Consider the following 20,391-nt stretch of genomic DNA (forward strand, 5'->3'; position numbering starts at 1 on the left):
GAAAACTTTAAACGGCAATATCTCGAAAGTGAAAGTATGTGACACGCGGCGTTCTTCCTTACAACCGTTATAAATATTGAAAATAGAGAATTCTCATTGAAAATGAGAACTCGCATAAAGATTCGCAATCTACCGATCAGTTTTTCTAGGAATATTATCGAGCTTACTTCTCCGAGATACATCGATTCTCTTGTTGGACCTAATATAAATAACTACCAGCATAAGTGAACCGCCAGAAAATGAGATCCTGTCATCCGTGGGTTGTGAAGCAAACAGTCATCCCTCTCCGAGTGTGTCGTTATTTCTTTTGTATTTATTCGTAATCAAGGATACGATAAATCTCAGCATTTTTTATTTTCCATGATGCTTCTTATACTTGCGCAATAAACTTGATATGGCTAACTATCTAATGGAGGTAACTAGGCTAATGGAGTATTTTATTATTAATCGAGCTGTAACATTATATAAATTTTTTCTTCGTGATTTTTACAAATTCCTTGGCACGGAGACGTCAAGTTTATTCTAGCTGGTAATCAGCACTATGAAAACTATTTTTCAATTGAATTAAATGAAAATTATTTTTGTTTGTTGATCCGAATTTATCTATTGTGCAATACGTGGCAAAACTTTGTCGGCGCGATCGTACTAATTCTTTAAAGGTGAATTTCTTTAGCATTTACTATATTATTTATAGAAGGATATAGATTTCCTTGGACGTTATTTTTGTTAAAGAATTAGCTCGAGCTAAATCACGACAAGTTTTATCAGGTGTTTCGTGTATAGAACGATATAGAGGAATAAGTGATAAACGGAAAAGGGAGCAACGGTATGAAATACATTGAAGTGTATGTGAACCTTCAACAGATTCTATATATGTGTACGTGTATTAACAACCATACAATGCAATGTCAAGTAATTGCGTGTTTCAAGATATTTTTGCTGTTCGTAAAAATCGACCGGGTAATGTACTAATCGAGTTCTAACATCGTGATCGCAAGAACTTACAGATTTTTATTTCAGCTTTGATAAAAAAAACTGAAAAAAGAGACGAAAAAATATGAACATGTACAAATAAAATGTTACTACTCATGAATATTTATTTTTCACAGAGGATAGTTAAGAGATCTAATTCTTTATGCGAGCTATCGTGCATATTACACAGACCTACGATAATCAGACTTACGAATGATTGTAACCCGTAAGATTTACCGATGTATTTGTGAAATTCTATCAGTACGCATAAAACTAAGACAAACAGCGAGTTCCAGACGTTTTCCAGCCATTCGAACTTTCAAATCGTATCATGTTTACCCCGGACAATTATCCAGTAATTTCAACGAGAAATTTACGCTTATAAATAAAATCTTATAGAGAATCGTAAATGCATGAAAATGTTACAAACACGCTCAGACATAGAATAACGAAGAGTAATCGGTAAACCATGGATCTTTACGCAGACACAGATTATTCTACCTTATTTTGTAGAAATGGATATTTAATAAGAATTTATTTCTTTTATTAAAAAAAAGTAGAATACATATTTTACTATATTCCGCAGACTTGGAATATTCTATGGAAGCGTAAGATCCGTAGTCTAACAGTTAGGTAGAGTAAGAAATTAGACAGAGCGCTACAGCAGGACTGATAGCTCTGTATTGCTTTCTCGATACATAGGGGCAGACATGATACAGCCAAATATGCAAACTTCAGATTTAGCTTAACGTTTACATCTCCCACTAATACAAAACACAGAGAATGTATGATACGGTGATTATATTACTTCAACGGACCGCTAAAAAATTACCTTGCTATCTGATCGAAAAAGTTCAGCGCGCAGAGTATTCGCATGAGATTCTTAGTTATGTATATTCTTAAAATAATATTATCAACTCTGTGACAATATTTAGTGTCCGGTTAAGCGAGCGACATTCTGTATCTTACACGACCGCTAAAAAAATATACAAGTATATATGTTCATCCCTGTGTCAAGTGAGGTGAAACTGTGATACAGTTTATTTCGAGAACTTTTTGATCAGATAATATCGAATACATGTTTTATTAATAATTTATAAGTTGTTCATCGCGCCAGTCATGTTTAATTGTACTTAATATATACTACAGAGTGACTGATCCTTACCAACGGCACGTTTTTATTATTATTACAATTAACTCTTAAATATTAGTCTCAGATCCTTTACATTTCAATCGTATTCATTTCTTTTTTTTTTCTACTTTAGCTGATATTAGTATCTGAAATTCATAGTGCGTTCTGGAATTCGACTTTAGCCTTCGAAGTATTTATATTATTGTTTTTGTTCGCATAACTCGCAGTCTGCTCTTTTAGTTGGCGGAGTAGCATCTCGCTAATAGACTCCTCTTTCTGATCATCGTTATATCCATCTTCGCTCTGAACCTCTTGCTTCACATTTGGAACATTGTGATCTTCTTGAAGATGTAGTACGAGGGAAGGTAAGGCATAAAATATTTTGTCGCAAAGATTACATTGGAATGTTTTTCCATCTGCTGCCTGTAGACAGTGGAGATAATCTTTCATGGTGCCGAATGTTTGTCTATGTAACGCCAAGTGCTTCTCATGGTCCATAGCGAGAATGAATTCGTACGAACAAATTGGACACTTCAAATTGTGCTTTGTCCACATAGTGTGTGTCTTTAATCTGTGTAAACTGTCGTAGACTTTTCCACAAATCGCACACTTCATGCATTTGTGATTTTTTAGCGTCTCTCTGCTTTCGTACAGTCCGCTGCATTCCTTGCATTGGTAGGTTCGTTCCCTTCTGCAGGCATGTTTCAGCCAATGTTTCTCCAGCTGTGGCAACAGATCGAACACTAACTTGCACATTGTACATACGAATCTTCCCTGGTGATCTCTTTTCATAGTAAAGTTAGATCCCCGTATGTCCCAGTGTTTCTCGAAATTGTTCTTACGCAACAAGTTTTCGTTACAAAATTCACACTGATTCTGATGCTTGGATAAATGAGTGAACAACATTCCCGGTTCTGTGTTCGTGTAATCGCAGAACGAGCATACAAAAGTATCGTCTTCCTCGTACATGTGCGAGTACAAGTGTTTCTCGAACGAGTGAGAAGTGAAAAATATTGCACCACACGCAGAACATTTTAGGTACGGCTTACCATCCTCCGAGTAATACAAAGGCAAAGATGTAAAATTTTGTATCCGGCTGACGTTCCCTTTAGAATCTGTCATGTTCTCGTTCATGGCGTACTCCTCGTAATCTATATCTTCCATGGAGGACATGTGATCGTCGATCTCTGGAGAAATGATCGAATGTTCTTCCTCTTTTATCTCTACTATTGGCTCGTGTTTTGGTAGAAACTTTCTCAGCAACAATACTTTGTTACGTCGTTTGGAACGATGATGCGATTTAGATTTCTTGGTATTCAAAGAACGTTTACTGGACAATTTCTTTGTCATTAGCGCATTGTCCGATTCCAATTGAGTTAATAGAAAGAATTCTTTACTGCTCGGCGTGGAATTCATGCACGAAAGAGGTGACTCAACTTTCAGATTGTTCCAATCTGTGATAGTCGACTCGCTCCTAAGTTCGGAGTTATTTTCCATAGAAAGAAGCTCAGAGGAGACACCGTTTTCTTGAGATTCAATATCGTCGTCGTCCTCGTCGTCGTTGTCGTCGTCGTCGTCGTCGTCGTCCTCTGACGATAAAAGAGGCGTGCCGAGTATTTGTTCACCGGTTATCTGATACTTGTTCTTCTCATAGTTTTCTCCGTCGATCCTACTTTCGTTGGTTTCCTCATCTTCCATTGTGTCTTTTGAATAATCTTTGCATTCCACGTCCTCCAATGTTAACATCCTACATTCGCACAACTCCTATCAACCAGTTTGAACGATTACTGCAATAGAAAAAGCAAATTGTTACCAGAACCATTGGAATGTTTACACAGTCGATTCTCAGGAATGGAACATAACCTTTTTATCGCTCGTTCGCCGCATTATGTTCGTTTACGGCGGTGGATCGTAAATACACGACAATTACGTGAAAATTCTCACTGATCGATGCCTATAATCGTACAGGTGAATTCTACTCACATACAGGTACTTAATCGGACTCTTCCTTGAGATGCTTTTCGTGGAGCAAACATTGATTTGTATCTGCGTGGAATTCTTCAAAGACGCATCGGCAGACGGGAAGAAAGAAGCGTGTTCTCGAGAAAGAGATCCATCGTTTAACGTTTCGAATCCTCGTGATCCATAGCGTCCCGAATTCGCATAATTATTCACACACGAATAACTTTGATCAGCTGTTTTCAGATTATACAAAATTGACAGGACGTTTCAGTGCGCGTCCAACCGATGACCTGTCTCCGGAGACACAGAAAGTAACTCTCAACTTGATCTTTCTAAAATTCTTTGTTGCACAGTTGTGCCTACCGTTTCAAAATGAAAAGAAATCGCGAGAAATTCGTTTCGAATCTGTTTATAAAGAAAAATTGATCTCAATCTGTGTGGCATAATATCGTTCACGATACTGTACATCACCTTACATGACGTGAAAGGTCCATCACTCTTTTATGCGTCCAATGGAAGGTTGAGAAACACTTTCACAGGAACAGGGCGTATAACTGTATACATACACGCCATAGGGAGACTTGGCGATTTACGAGAACACGTAGGTGTTACAATTAAAATATTCTTTCACTTGTCGCCGCGTTTTATACGAATACAATACAAAACAAGTAGGATCAGGCTTTAGTATATTTATTTTTATGTTAAACATTTATATATATATATATATATATATATATATATATATATATATGTATATTTCACATATTCGAACAGAAAAGATGGTACAGTTACAAAACTTAACAATTGAGAAAATACATAACAATAGTTGACTTTCAATCGGAAGCTTATCACTAGACTACGGATGTTTATGCAATTTTTAATTTTTGCAGGCAAATTTCAAGAATTTCAGTGGTAGTAGCCTTTATATAGATTCGAAATAAATAAAGATCTTATTAAAAATTCTGTGGTATTTTATATTCTACCATTTCTTGAACATTTTTAGAAGCCACAATGCATAAAGATTCGCAGTCTACTTATCACTAATTCTTTGCACTTGATTTATATCTAGTTAAGTAAAAATTATTCTTTTGTCGATCCGTTACATTAATTATTATAGATATATATTATCGTCTATTTCGAAGTAATAATACAGTTACTGAAATAATGTTTATTGTATCGTAAACAAGATTGAACGCATTCATTTTGCACGCGACGGAGAAACTAAATACATAAATAGATCATTCACTTCATGTTTTAAAAATAATTGTACCGTTGTCTTTGCAATGAACTACCTTTATATGATAAACATTGACAACATTCTTCAGTTACCATCCGATGTTTAAGTAACAGGATTCTTTTCATTCGTGAAAAATCTATCGTAAGAATTGCAACGATAATTGCGTCTGCACCCGGCAGGTGCCGAAACTTCATGAAATGCTGGGCATGGAACCCCTATCTATCATACGATCTCCTAATACACGGTTGTAGCATGAAAGCTGCGAGCAGTAATAAAGAAAAGCGAATACTTGAAAATGATGTCGCAGCACATTCATTTCACCGAAGCCATCACAAAATTGAACAGTGTCTCATTCGATTTGTATCCGATGCATACTTACTTAGTCGTAAAAACAAATGCTATCAACCATGCAGTGGCGGATTTACTCTTCTACCGCCTTGGGGCTACTTCTACACCTGTATAAAAAGACGAGAATTCTACCCGTATTTCTACTGTCATTTATCTCTTGTGTACGAACAGAGACAGTTTAGGAAAAGGACGATTTCTAAGCTTCCCTGGACTTTCAATGGTAACATGAAGATTTGAATTTCTTGTAATTGTCTTTTTACTTATTAATAGACAGCGGATTTTATGCATTTTTGAAAAAACAAATAATTTAACGAAGAATTTAATAATATTGTTACATTATTTTCAACCTACCAAACATATTAGAAAAGAAGATGAATTTCGATTTGACTCGAGATTGTTGCAATTCAGCTAAAAAATTTTTACTTCGCATCAAGATCCGCTGTCTACTTATCAATCATATTCTATAACTGCATTGTTACTGTGGTATAACAAAGTCCTCGTACAATCTGTGTAAATTTGTCAGAAACGAGAGACACGAGAAGCGTTTTTACATCGATAGACTGCAATTTCAACATGTGGAGACTAATGTCACACAACTAATTCGTGTCTTGACATAAATGCATAAAAATTAGCAGTCTACTAGTACACTTTATTTCTTGCGATGTCCAATATTGTTTCGAAGCGTTGATTTTTTCACTTACTTAGCATTTTGCCAGCCTGATGACTCATTCGATGCTCACCCATGATCCAACGTTTCAATCTTCGCTTCGTTTCTTGTGGTCGTGACCATGACCATGGCCGTGACCATGTTCATGTCCATGACTGTGTCCATGACCATGATCGTGAGCTGGAGCGGGGATGTGCGGGTACCCAAAATTGTGAGCATAGCCATGACCATATCCGTGGCCGTACCCGTGTCCGAAGCCGTGGCCGTAACCGTGACCATGTCCGTGGCCGTAACCGTGACCATGTCCGTGGCCGTATCCATGACCATGCCCGTGGCCGAAATCATGACCGAATCCATGACCGTACCCATGGCCATATCCATGACCAAATTCGTGACTTAATCCGTGGCCGTAACCACCACCGATTCCGTGGATCCCGTGTCCCGAGAAGTGACCGCCGTGGATTTGCGGGTAAAAGTGCCCGCCACCATAACCGCGAGCGTAAATGCCTCCTGGGAATGGAGCAGGCCCATAAAGGGAAATCGGCGGCGGATGCACCGGAAATGGAACTGGCACCGGTACCGGAACCGGGAACGCTTGCTTCACCGGAACCGGATACGGTTGCTGTACCGGCACCGCCACCGGGTGTTTCACGGGTATCGGTATTGGTCGTTCTACCGGTATCGGAACCGCCTATACAACAAGCGAATTCGAACATTATACCGTCGCATTCCATGCATGAAAGCGATTCAAAGAAGCACGCTCTCCTATCCAGTGTTTGCTCGAATTATACGATTTGAAAATTAGCCAAGGACTCGAATCAGACCTGGGCGTTTAACAAAATTGTTCAATTACTTTTTGAAACTATTTTAGAAATAATATCGTAAATGGTCCTACGGGTTTTGCACTGTTCAACCTTTCAATCTTTTACAAATCAAGTATTTTGAAAATTTTATCTATTGCAAAGATGTACAATCAAATTTGAATGTGATTACTGGACTGCGGATTTGATGCATTTATAACAAAAACTGGTGCATAGAATTTAAAGCAGTGGACATATTTACAAACTTTAAAAACATCATCGTATTAGTTTCAGCTTAATAAAATAATTAAAAGAAGAAAGATGTTTTTATTTAGCTTCTGTGTCTTGGAGTCGACGCGAAATTTTTTATTTTGCATAAAGATTCGCAGTCTAGTAATTACCAATTCATTCACTTTGTAATGTATGAAAACTGTGTGTAGAAATGTTTATTCATTCTATTCTACTCTATTGAGTATTGGGTCTTATATGTTATAAATAAATATGTAATTTAATCTTAATAAATGAAAAATTAACGTTAAATATTCTTAATGGGTGAAATTGATTTGCAAAAGGGTGAATTTGATTTGCAAAAGGGTGAAATTGATTTACAAAACGATGAAATTGATTTGCATAAGGTTGAATTTGACTTGCGAAAGGATGAATTTGGAGAAGGATAGATTCAAATTCCTTCAATCAACCAAGTGAGACACACATATGATCAATTGAAATACATTATTTGTCAAATACTAAAGAGCATTGTATCTAGAATTGTTTTAGAAATTATTATTCGAAATAAATTTCGCCCAGGTCTGGTTCGAGTAATGAATTGTTTGGAAAAATTGAATGCTTCCTTACCTCGGGTACCGGATACGGAACCGGAATTGCTTTGTGAATGATCTTCTCGACCGGCACAGGGATCAGCTTCTCCACTGGAACGTGGTACGGTTTTTCGATGATGACCGGTTCAGGAACCGGAACTGGTTTTTCCAAGACTACGTGCTTCGTGATGTACACTGGAACCGTTTTCAACGAAATGGCTGGTGCTCTACCGTATGGTATACCACCGTACAATCTATAGAAAAATAAGCGTGTCGTTTCAATTATATCTTTAATTTCATTGAATACTTGATTTCGAAAGAATAGTTCTCAGAGATTTGTATTATTACCCTCCGTGGGCTAAGTCGAAAGAGGGGAATTTCAATCCTTTCCAACCATGATCGCCTACCCACGGAAGTCCATGGCCGTATCCATGTGGATTTGGTATGCCAACCCATCCACCGGTGTCGAGGATACCGCGTTTACTTTGTTTGGATTCGCTCGATTCGGTCGATTCCGTCGAGAACGCGGAACCGCAAAAAAGTATCAGAATTAGCTAAAATTAGAATTCATCTCAAATTCGTTATCAGGAATTTCTAGGTCGCGATCAATAATAACTAGACATTTTCAATTTTTATAATCAAATTCTAACCCTTAGCACTCGAATGATGACTCAGGGTTACCATTAAAAAATTTGGTTTACATTATTAAATATGTTGGTATCGAATCAATTACTAAACATTTTAGTATTGTATGAGGTATTACACCAATTTCATAGCCATACAATTAAAAAAATCGTATAGAATGGAGTTATTCTAGCTAGGAAGAAATGTTTAATTTTCGAGCAAATAAAAATGGCTGTCACTATTTAAAATATTATTTACATTATTAAATATGTTGGTATCGAATCAATTACTAAACAATTCAGTATTGTATGAGGTATTACACCAATTTCATATCCATACAATTAAAATAATCGTATAGAATGGAATTATTCTAGGTCGGAAGAAATGTTTAATTTTCGAGTTGAAATATCTCCGATTGCAAAGAGTTAAGAAAGTGGAATCAAATACAATCCTATTTTTAGTTGGAACAGCCTTTGTTTTATCGACATTTATATTCTAACATTTATTGAACATTTTCATTCCACAGTCTAATAATAACATTTCCTCTTGCTACACACAGTTTGCGAAACTATAACTTATTAATAGACAGCGAATCTTATGCATATCTGTAAAAAGATTAGAATAGTTTATAAATAAATATAAACCTATTAAACATATTAAGAATGAAAATCAATTTCTATTTCACTCAAATTCGTTGCGGTTCAGGTAGAACATTCTTATTTTACATAAAGATCCGCTGTCCATTTATTAAATAACGCGATGTATGTTCACACTTTTCGAAATTTTACTCGGTAGTCGGTCGACTCGATCAATATTTAGAAGAGAATGCGCGCGGATTACGGCGGGTACACTTAAAATGATCTTCGAGAACGATGAACGAAAATGAATAGACCGAAGTGAGAAATAGGTGGAAAAACTGCACGTGGAAAACGGCACTTCACGAAGAGTAGACGATACTTAAGCACCAGGTAGAATTCTGTTTGCGTGTTCTTACCGGGATCACAGACATTGTGCTCTCGTTGCGAAGAAACTGTTCGAATCCTCGAGGAAACGGTAGCTTTTATATATTTGCTGTCCAGTCTGGTGGACAGATCCCGATGAATCTGGATAGAGGTCCAGGTCAGGTTCCCGTCTTTGACTCGATCAGGAACTCGGCCTTGTCAATTGGTTCGTACTAGCGTTTCCGGTGAAGAAAGTAGTCAAGAGCCGTAATGAATCTGGTTCACGTTTAATGCTATACTTGGAATTTGTGTGTAATGCTCTTATGCTTTCGGCGTAAATCGAACTTGTAACGACGATTACAAGCAATTATTTAGCAATATTGTACAGACGAATCAGTATCCTTGTGACGGAACCATGTGGTCGATCATATTTTTTTTCATAAATTTTACGGTCGAGTATACAACCTACACGTACAATAACACTAGAGAACAACGTCATTCATCGATTTTCGTCTACCTCGAATAAAATGTTTAGCATTGTACATCACTTCGTAGAAGTTTCACGGCTGAAACATCATTTCCATGGGAATATGAAGCTAAATAACGATTTATTTCTAGTGTAAATAATTTTAATTGATTGAAAAGAACGTCTCCGTATTTTTACTTTTTCTAAATGTTTCTACTGGTTTAAGTTTACCTACTGATCTTTGCCGGTATAGATGTGCACGTCGCTCCTACGAAAAAGATGTTTTATTACAGAAATATTATATGTATACTGAAACGTGCCAAAATTGAATTGACTTTTTGTAAAAACATTGCAATTCGATATGTTTTAGCAGAAGTTTTGTCGATACGTCTAAACAGCGGATTTGATGCATTCATGACAAAAACGAGTAGGCGTGATTTAAAACAGTAAAGACATTGGAAGAATTTTAAAATAGCTATTATATTATTTTCAACATATTAAACACATATTAAGATAGAAAATAAATTCCTGTTTCACTCGTGTTTGTTGCAATTTAACCCTTAGCACTTGAGTGGTGACTCCGACGCTCCACTAAGAATGGCTGTAAGCACCATTATTCCAAATTTTGTTCACATGATTAAATATATGTTGTATGTATATATTATAATAGAATGGAATGATTCTAGATCTGAAGAAATGTACTATTCAATTAATTAATCGACGACGGTTTCCTCGTGAAACAACCACTCAGGAAATTGTACGAAACGATTACTACAAAGACAGGGAATTATAGTGGCTAGGTGTTCAATAATGCAAAACGCACGGAACCAAATCAAATAAAGATCGATCGACGGAAAAACGAAATTCATTGATCGGCCGAAGCGGAAGTCAATTAAGAATGAATTTCGAGCCGTCCAACTTGACCGCTATATTTCGTCATTGTAACAGGCCGTTCTTAGACACGTTCGAGCGTGTTATGGAATCGCTAGGGAGCATAACAATGAATAATGAATGACAGGTAGCGGCCGGCATTAGAAGTGGCTCAGACGTATTAGAAAATGAAAGTTAGGAAAGTTCGCGGATGCGGCCAACGCGGAAACCTGCTAATGCCTCTGGTACAAGAAAAGCCGAAGCTGGTTTCGTTGATCTCGTTAACGGAGCAAAGACACCACCTCGACGTGTATCGGTCCGAAGAATGCGATTCTTCGCGATGCGAGTCACGATTTATTTCGATGAAATAATCTGCGTCGCCTTCCGTAGACAATACTCAAAATACCAACGAGCAATACTTTTTATTTTAATGTTAACTACAATAGGCAAGGAATAAGAATATCGATGACTCTGAAAACTCCGGAAACAAAAGACCTTGAGAAAAAAATAGCATTTGCAAAGCATGCATCTTGCGATACCATTCAAAACATTTGTTATGTCATCAAAAAAAGAAGATGCATATTTAGGTGGACCGCTCTGTATATATAAGGTACCAAATTCTCCACGAAAATGTATTACACCAAATAAGTTTTAAAATTACTATTCCTGATTAAATTAAAATTCCTGAAATATTTGTAAGATAAATTTTCTTTTAAGCGATGCTTCAAGTGTGGTCTATTACAATAAATGCACTTGCGTAATCGAATTATGAGTGAACGAACAAACTTTTTGTAGTGTTTCTGCGGTTACTGAGGCACATGCACTAATAATAATACGCTATACACTTCATATTTCAGTATTTGGTGTAATGCTTTTTTACGTAGAGTTTGGCGCTTTATCCGAATTCGAGGAAAAACATTGGGCATTGTATTTAGCACAAGAACTTCCAGACCAGTCAAAATGACTGGTTTTACAATTTCATTTTTAACTTCCATGTTACATTTTTTCCCGCAATGATGTAATGACTTTTACAGCGATAACTAAAGGAGTAATATAATGAATTTTATTTTTTTTTAATTTATTCAGAATCAAAATAATTGTTTATCATGGTTACTTATACCAATACCAGTCATTTTGACTGGTACTTCTCTAAGTAGAAAAGTATTCAATAATTTGTTTACCGAACCCGAAATCGTTTATTAGATATTTAGATAGATTTATTGATATTTTGCGCAACGCCTTATTTTGGCGCCACAACATAAACATAGCTGCGATGTAACGTAACATAGTTATCGATGTTGTTTCACGCGGTCATTTTGTATACCATAGCCGTTGGAATAGGACCTAATTCTTTTTTATATGTATAATAATATTTTACTAGCCCTAAAAATGAGAGACAGAACGATTGAAAATCTCTGAATTGTTGCAAAAAGTGAACAATATACCAATGGAATGCTCTGATATCGAGAGGATGGTGAATTGTATGAGCATGAAGAAAGTAAATCAGAAGAAAATGAAATTGATTTGAACTTTACAATGATAATAGTAATAAATAGGGTAAATGTTACGTTTAGGGGTAATAATAGTAATAATAGGATAAATAGTAATAAGGAGATTATAGAGACAAAGAAAATGTTCAGGAGTCTACGGAAAGTGAATTAAAAAATATTTTGAATTTACGTAAAAGTGAAGACGTGTTTGTGTTCCTTCAGTTCTGAAGACGAAAATGAAAGTATACAAGATTCTGTTGGAAAAAATAGAAGGAGGGTCTAAAGCTGGAAGATTACCACTGCATAATGTTTTCAAAGACATATTCGGCCCCATATTCCTTTTGTAAGGTAGTAATAAATCGATAAATATAAAAATATTCTATTATTACATATTTTTTAAAGACCAGTCATTTTGCCTGGTTTTGGTAGAACTGGCTTCATCTTAACCTCGGTAGTTCTAGTGTTAAGAAACTGGAGGTGACCCTCGTATCTCGATAAAAAAGCAAAGTAACAAAAAACAGATTACAGAACTGTATGTCCCCCTGGAGACCATGCAACATTTGTTTGAGAAACTTCTTCGAACAACAAATAACTTACGAGTTATTTGAGATTGTCACGTTATCAGACTCATCCTGTATAGGAGTCAACCGTAGTAGCCGAAATGCGTTCGCGCTGACTAATCCACTTTTCACGCTTACGCAAAGGACATTAGTATTCTCGGGCTTGTCAGAGGTATGCTTCCGTGAGGGTGTCGTGAAACAGATGAAAAAACGTAACGAGAGATAGTCGCCGACGCATAACCAGGCTGATATGGACGCGTGTCACGATTGGACGTACCGGACGGCTCATATTAATTTGAATGTTCACGTAGAGAATTTTCACCGGGTAGCTATCCGACGATCTCCGGAACGCGGACTGTCATTTCTAACGATGATACTCCCCCGTATTTGCCGTTGCAGCCGTCCTCTACCACCGCGAGAGGTGTCTTCCTTCGGCGCACGAAAGAAAAGCGGTCGTGACCGCCATTTGGCCATCACCCAGGATTGGTAGCAGCGAAAGTCCATTGACAACGACGCTCGCGCTCGTCTTCATAGTATCATGTCTTGCCGGCCTCTGCCCTATAAATATATATGGGGGTCACAAGCAACAAGCAAACGCAGTTTTCCTTCGGCCCCGTAGCTGCCAACTAGGATTTCGGGAGCCGACTGCGCCGCCATCATGAAGTTGCTTCTGGTACCACTCTTGTTCACAATTTTCTTCACTTTTCGCGAACAATCTATCCAATAGACTGTGGATTTTCATATTAATAAATATCTCATTAATAGACTGCGATTTTTATGCGCATTCAGACAGGAAATATACTTTTATGTTGCTTCGACATGTTGAAATTCAGTTAGAATATTTTTAGTTTACCCAAAAATCTCCGCAGAATGTATTGTAAACGAAATCTACGGTAACTTGAAAATTTTAATGTTTTAAAATTGTTAGAAATTCGTGTTGTCATAATTATGTGCATATTTATAAATGATAATTAGACTGCGGATGTTTATGCATTTATGAAGAAACCGATTGGGCGAAATATAAAACAGTAAAGGATTTAAACAATTCAAGAATGTTGTAAGGTTGCTTTTAATGTAACAAAGTCGTTTCAATTTTATATTCCTTCTGCTGTAAAAAAGGGTGGAATATAAAATTCGACAGAATTTAGTACTATCAATGGAAATAAGAATTCATCTACAAAAATGAAAGTTGCATAAACATATACAATTTTATTATATCTGGTGACTGCTTTGTTTTCAGATTTTGTCACTGCTTCTGGTAGCCACTACAGCAATCACAGTCGACAAGCGCGAGAGGAAGAACTCTATTGCTTCGAAGAAACATGACAAGAGAGGTCTCTTGAATTTGGGATACGGTCTGCCATCTGAACAGGTGTTTGGACCTCCTGAACCAGCACCTGTCTACGAGTCGCCGGTTCCTGAAGGTGTGCCTATAGGTCTGGAAGCTGCTGCACCACCGTTACCTCCTCCAGGCATACCGCATCCAGCTCGTTAGTATACTTTTCCATTGTTTCAGCTAATTAGATTATAGCTCCATTAAATATTTCATTTATTTATATAGAGATTATATTATCAATTATATTAATGTTCGTACAGTTGGCAATCAAGTCATTGGAGCCACAGTATGAAAAATACAATATGACCCATGTGACGGATAATGTTACCTACAGTGGTTGTTAGCAATAATATTTGCATTCTAATATCCCATGAGGTACTACATATATAAAAATAACAAGAACTCTCGGCATAGCTTCGCATAGAAATGAATTGTTGAACGAATTAATGAATCAGCTTTCATATAGAAGAAATGAATTGTTGAAAGAATGAACGAATCAGCTTTCATATACATAGAAGAAATTAATTTGTTGAAAGAATGAACGAATCAGCTTTTATATACATAGAAGAAATTAATTGTTGAAAAAATGAACGAATCAGCTTTCACATAGAAGAAATTAATTGTTGAAAGAATGAATGAATCAGCTTTCATTTCGAAGAAATGAATTGTTGAAAAAATGAATGAAACAGCTTTCATGTATAAGAAATGAATTGTTGAAAGAATGAATGAATCAGCTTTCATATAGAATAAATGAATTGTTGAAAGAATGAACGAATCAGCTTTCATATAGAAGAAATGAATTGTTGAAAGAATAAACGAATCAGCTTGCATATAGAAGAAATGAATTGTTTTAGTGGAAAATAGTGAAAATTTGTGGACTTGATGTCATTAGCAGAAGAGAAAATAGCAGAAATTACTATATTGACACGATCTATGATCCGCTGTTCCAGCAGCCATTCCGGTACCAGTGCCGCATCCAGTTCCGCAGCCATTGCCGGTACCCGTGCCGCAGCCGTTTCCGGTGACGAAGCACGTGGCAGTTCCAGTGCCGGTTGATCGGGCAGTTCCGGTTCCAGTAGACCGTCTGGTTCCGGTGCCGGTAGCGGTTCCGGTACCAAAGCCGTACCCCGTCCACGTGGAAAAGCTGGTGCACGTCGACAGACCAGTACCAGTGCCGGTCGACAGACCCGTCCACGTTCCAGTGGATCGACCCGTTGCTGTTCCCGTGCCAGTACCCAAACCGTACCCGGTGCCCTTCGAGAAGGTCGTTCACGTGGACAGACCGTACCCCGTCCACGTGGCTGTGCCGTATCACGTGCCAAAACCATACCCCGTACCCGTCGCCATTCACGCGCACAAAACCCATGGCTGGCGCCTATGGTGATGACTCCCATTCGTTGCTACTTTGATTGATTCCAACACTTTTCAATGGACCCTTGAACAGCAACAAAAATGTCAGTTTCGATCCAGGTCACCCTCTGGCAGAGTTGAATTACAATTGAATTACTTCACGAAGTATAATTACAAAAGTAATCAGAATTACATTGTATTCAATTATTTCGTAATTCGAAATTCAGTCGCTTCGTTCTCAATTAGATTACAATGTAATTCGATTTTATGATTGAAATACAATTACAAGGTACAGTGTAATTATGAATTATATGTAAGAAGAATAAGAGGTGCAAAAAAATAGGAAAATGATTAGTCATCAAATATTGTGCGATCAAAAATAACTACTGAAAAAAGAAAATTCTTCGTGTGGCATGAATCACTTATGCGATCACATTCACCGATGACAATTGTGGTCCGTGAACGCGAAACGGAAGAAACACGGATAAAAATGAAAGATATTTCTTAACATTAAGCGGGTGATGTACACATTGAGTAATTTACATTACATTGTATTTCCATTACACTCGCGATTCTTGTAATTAGCAATGAAATTAAGTGAAAGGTTCGAATTATGTAATGCAATTACAATGTAGTTCAATTAGCACAACTCTGCCCTCTGGTAACGTTGTCTAAGGATTTTCTTGGAGATTATAATCTAATAGGTGTGTATATTTAATTATGGTTAATTATGGTTTGATATTAAAAGACAGTGGTCACCGCAATGGCCGCTATAATATTTTTGTTAACGCGTTCGTAATTATTTCTACCCACCTTGTCGTATTACTAACCGGAATCTGAAATCCTTTGTCTGTGGATGGAGAATTTATCCTCGATCAGGTTAACTGGAAGCATCATTTTCATTTTCAATGAGCTCGATCGAAACGATCCACTATAATTTCGGAAGGTTGCCGCATACTATTATCATAAAGCCTGCCTAGAAGGAGTACAGTCACGTCCGGGAAAGAAAGAGCAATATCCATGTATCACACCTAACAGTTAGTAAAATATTTAGCCACATCGACGACACAGAAATAGCGTTTATTCCAACAACTGCGCAACTATGTCCTTGCTGATGTCATAAATCCACTGATAATTTTATTAAACGAGGGGTACTTTGAGACAGACACTTTTACGCCTAAACGTGTCTTTATACAGGCAACATTTTACCACGTTTTATGAATATCAACGGGGTGTGAAGGTCATAGTTGTGGTAGTTAACTATATACCGTTCAGTTATCTTTTAGGATTCTTCCGACTTCCGCAAGCTATAAACACTCCATTCATATTTTTTTATATCAGCCTGGATGAATGAAATATTTAATATGACAATCGAATGTGTGATGTACAAAATTAGTAGTTATTATGTACAGTTTCTTGAATAGTATAGAATGTAATATCAACGTGAATTATCACTGAAATATTTTTTCGTCACTTGAAATAATTGCTAGCGTTTACAGGATAATTATCTGTTTCCCAGACTAGTCGATCACGAACATGTCTCATTCCTTCGTGGATTGAGAAAGAGCAAATTTACGATTTTATACTACGAACGTTCATGCTTCTATGGTAAAGAACCGTTTATATAGGTTTTGCAACTCCAGGTTCATCCTTTTGCAAATCAATTTTATTATTTATTTAGGCACACGTGAACGGGAAACATACGTATAAGACTCAATACTCAATACACTTCAACAAATACATATTATTGTGTACCTTCATTTTAAAAATTATTAATTAGAAAATGGGTACAATGAATATACATATCTACACACAGTTTTCATACATTACAAAGTGAAGGAATTGGCTTTTACATAAGTATTTGATGTACATCTTTGCAATAAATAAAATTTTGAATTTCTTAACAATTTTTTAACGAAAATTTACTTAAAAGTACTTTATTCGTAAAAGGTTGACATTGATTTGCAAAACGGAGTTGGTATTAATTTCGTTTAACGTGTTTAGCTGCGGAACAAATACATATAAACGAATAAAATTTGTGACGTCTTAAACTTCCGTAGCATTCGAAAGTATACCCGCACTGACGTACATGAAATTTTTAGAGAACATCACTAAGGTTCTTGTTTCTACAAGTAGCCTTGTACCCAGTAGCCTCATATTTAATAGAATGTAAGGCGTTACACTTGACACCAGAGAACTACGTAGCGTCTCTGGAAGAAATCCATACCATGAGCTAAGGCAGACAAACATCTGTTCCAGCCAATACATTTCTCTTTGTTGTTGTTACATTCGACAAACTCGAGAATTCGAATAGACTTCGAGTAAACAATAAATTTCAATTGAATATTGAAGCTTTTATTCACGACAATCTACAACTATGTTAAAAAATGGCTCGTTGCGGTGTCCATCGTGGTCTTATAGTTAAGTTAACAATATCGTCACGATTAACGCTTTGCATTTGAGTGGCGACTCAGAGATACGCCACTAATAATTAGTACTATTTTTGTATTGAACAAATTATATACTAAACGTATTTAATATTTTACTAAACTGCTGAAACTATTGTACGAGGTATTATATCAGTTTTATATTTTATATCCATTTTACAAAATGGAAACATTTCAGGTCGGAAGAAAAATTCGTTTCTCGTATTAGAATAGTGGGTTAACTATAATGAAATTAACCTTCTCTCTGTGTATAGGGTGTAAATGCAAAATGGTGCGAATGTAAAATTTTGAAATTTTCTAGGAGCGCAGAGTATGTTGAAATTTTCCTAATATTTTTACTGTTTTCAATTGCACGTACTAATTTTTGCTATGAATGCATCAAATCCACTGTCTAATAATAAATAATAAATAGACTGCGGATGTTTACGCATTTATAGCTTCTGAAAATGTTTAAAAAAATGGTGAAATATAAAATTTCACAGAATTTAGTACGATTTTGATTTATTATATTTCAGGACTATTACCACTGAAAATAACATTTTACATGATCCCACTTTCTTAAGATTTGTCTAGAAAAATTGAAAATTGCATAAACATGCGCACTCTAATATCAAGGATTACAATATACCTTCTTCAAAAGCAGTACTAATAAGTGGCCTTCTAAATAAACTACAGTCATTTTACGAGGTTCCTAGATAATGATATCATTCATTGTGGTGAATTATATGATTTTTATTTAAAGTCATCGTGACATTATAAAAATCATTGCAATGTAACGTGGAGCTGAAACTGTAAACGTGTTATACAAGTATGCAGCGATAGTTCGAGAATTAATAAACGGATCATTTGCGATCTACGGTTCCATTTGATGGATAAATTGATCGATTGATCCTCGTGATCGGTAGAATACTGTTAAAAAAAAAGTCCGACTGAAATTTTCAAGATAAATTATTTCTTTCGGTAGTTCTGAAATTCTGAAATGTTGTTTTTTAGAACTTTCTTCGTGTGGGTCTATATTGAAAATTTCAAAGAATGCGTGTTTTAAATCGGTCAACGTTGCAATGCTTGTCGTTTCTTTCCGCAGCAACCGACTTTGACGAAATATTCAGAGTATGTGTAACCGATATGGATCTATAAAATGTATTTTTTAAATTGTCAATATTCAGGGTGATTATGGGAACTAGGACAAGTTACTGCTCTTTTTTAAGTAAACATAGAAAAAAATGATAGAAGAAAAAATTGCATGTCATAATCAAACAGCGGATCTTCATGGAAAATAAAAACTTTCTTGCAGAATTGCAGTGAAATGGAAATTTATTTTCATTCTTAACATGTTTAATCGGTCAAAAATAATGTAACAGTATTATTAAATTCTTCGAATTTTAAATTACACCTATTCACTTCTGTTATAAACTTCCTATGACCTTAGTTTTTATGTGGATGCACCGATGCACCCGCCAGGTGCAATTGCTCTTTATTCTTTAGTGCAACCGAATTTTTGTCAAAGTGTAAAAGTATTATCCCAAGGTCATCGAAATGTCAATACTTCACGACATATTTGACATTCCATCGTGAAGTGAATTCACGTTCCACCTGTATCGGTTGATGCATTGTTCGAATGTCAATGCAAGTCAACTAAAACATGTAGCCAAAAAAGGTAGAAGAAAAACGCGTTAGAAAATGTTCAATCTTTTTTTACGAATTTTACTTAAAAAACAGCAGTAGCTTGTCCCAGTTCGTAGAATCATCCTGTACAGGCCCACACGAGAAAAACTCGTAAAAAATAAACTTTTTAAAAACCACGCTTATACTATTAAAATGCACTAAAAAGAAGAAAATAATTGTTTTCCTGGTTTTCCATAAAATACCGAATCCAGTTAAATGATTAATAATATTTTTCCTCAAAGCAATTAGTTCAAAATTTCTTCTGTAATGAAATTATTGTCGGAATAGATGGAAAAATTTAATATAAATTTAAATAAAATCATGACATTAGTGACTATAAGTAAAAGCGTGGAGCACCCACGAAGATTACGTCAATATAGTTCAGCGCCCCACCCTTTTATTTATTTAAATTTATATTAAATTTTTCTATCTACTCCGACACTAATTTTATAACGGAAGACATTCTGAACCAATTGCTTGAAATTTTGGGGGAAAATATTATTAATCATTTAACTGGATTCGATATTTTATGGAGAACCAGGAAAAAAATTATCTCCTTTTTAGTGCAGTTTAATATAATTAGCATGTTTTTTAGCATTTTCTCTATAATTCCGAGCAGTTGGAATGTTCGTCAGAATCGATGTTCGCGTCGTGTGTTAAACAAATTGTTCGAACTTCTCAAAGAAAATCCGATAAAAAAAGTCTT

The 20,391-nt window shown here is 36.0% G+C and overlaps 3 protein-coding genes across 5 annotated transcripts; 1 reads left to right on the top strand and 2 right to left on the bottom strand.

The window, feature by feature from the left end:
* Positions 1 to 2,123: 2,123 nt before the first annotated feature.
* Positions 2,124 to 4,554, bottom strand: LOC143209484 (uncharacterized). Of its 2 annotated transcripts, none has more exons than XM_076425168.1 (2): positions 4,088 to 4,554; positions 2,124 to 3,891 (listed from the first exon to the last, which is right to left on the bottom strand). In XM_076425168.1, the coding sequence occupies exon 2, from the start codon at positions 3,848 to 3,850 to the stop codon at positions 2,258 to 2,260; it is 1,593 nt and encodes a 530-aa protein (XP_076281283.1). In that variant the 5' UTR covers positions 3,851 to 3,891; positions 4,088 to 4,554; the 3' UTR covers positions 2,124 to 2,257. The 2 variants fall into 2 exon arrangements, with proteins under 2 accessions (XP_076281283.1, XP_076281282.1); XM_076425167.1 differs by having other exon boundaries at positions 3,968 to 4,553.
* Positions 4,555 to 4,796: 242 nt separating this feature from the next.
* On the bottom strand, positions 4,797 to 9,569 carry LOC143209279 (uncharacterized). The gene is made up of 4 exons (XM_076424694.1): positions 9,555 to 9,569; positions 8,285 to 8,490; positions 7,974 to 8,190; positions 4,797 to 7,009 (listed from the first exon to the last, which is right to left on the bottom strand). Exons 1-4 carry the CDS (start codon positions 9,567 to 9,569, stop codon positions 6,407 to 6,409), a joined length of 1,041 nt encoding a protein of 346 aa, XP_076280809.1. The 3' UTR covers positions 4,797 to 6,406.
* Positions 9,092 to 17,178, top strand: LOC143209469 (uncharacterized). Of its 2 annotated transcripts, none has more exons than XM_076425128.1 (3): positions 9,092 to 13,560; positions 14,128 to 14,377; positions 15,177 to 17,178. In XM_076425128.1, the coding sequence occupies exons 1-3, from the start codon at positions 13,546 to 13,548 to the stop codon at positions 15,605 to 15,607; spliced, it is 696 nt and encodes a 231-aa protein (XP_076281243.1). In that variant the 5' UTR covers positions 9,092 to 13,545; the 3' UTR covers positions 15,608 to 17,178. The 2 variants fall into 2 exon arrangements, with proteins under 2 accessions (XP_076281243.1, XP_076281242.1); XM_076425127.1 differs by having other exon boundaries at positions 9,094 to 13,560; positions 15,174 to 17,177.
* The last annotated feature ends 3,213 nt before the right edge of the window (positions 17,179 to 20,391 follow it).

The sequence above is a fragment of the Lasioglossum baleicum genome, chromosome 6 (genome assembly GCF_051020765.1).
Source record: "Lasioglossum baleicum chromosome 6, iyLasBale1, whole genome shotgun sequence".
Classification (NCBI taxonomy): domain Eukaryota; kingdom Metazoa; phylum Arthropoda; class Insecta; order Hymenoptera; family Halictidae; genus Lasioglossum; species Lasioglossum baleicum.

Excerpts from the sequence above, each read along its gene's own strand:
- LOC143209469 (XM_076425127.1), top strand. Across the intron at positions 14,378-15,173 it reads AGGCATACCGCATCCAGCTC|CAGCCATTCCGGTACCAGTG; the intron begins GTTAGTATACTT and ends CCGCTGTTCCAG.
- LOC143209484 (XM_076425168.1), bottom strand. The coding sequence starts at position 3,850 with ATGTTAACATTGGAGGACGTGGAATGCAAAGATTATTCAAAAGACACA.
- LOC143209279 (XM_076424694.1), bottom strand. Across the intron at positions 8,191-8,284 it reads TTCGACTTAGCCCACGGAGG|ATTGTACGGTGGTATACCAT; the intron begins GTAATAATACAA and ends ATTTTTCTATAG. Across the intron at positions 7,010-7,973 it reads TTCCGTATCCGGTACCCGAG|GCGGTTCCGATACCGGTAGA; the intron begins GTAAGGAAGCAT and ends CTTGTTGTATAG.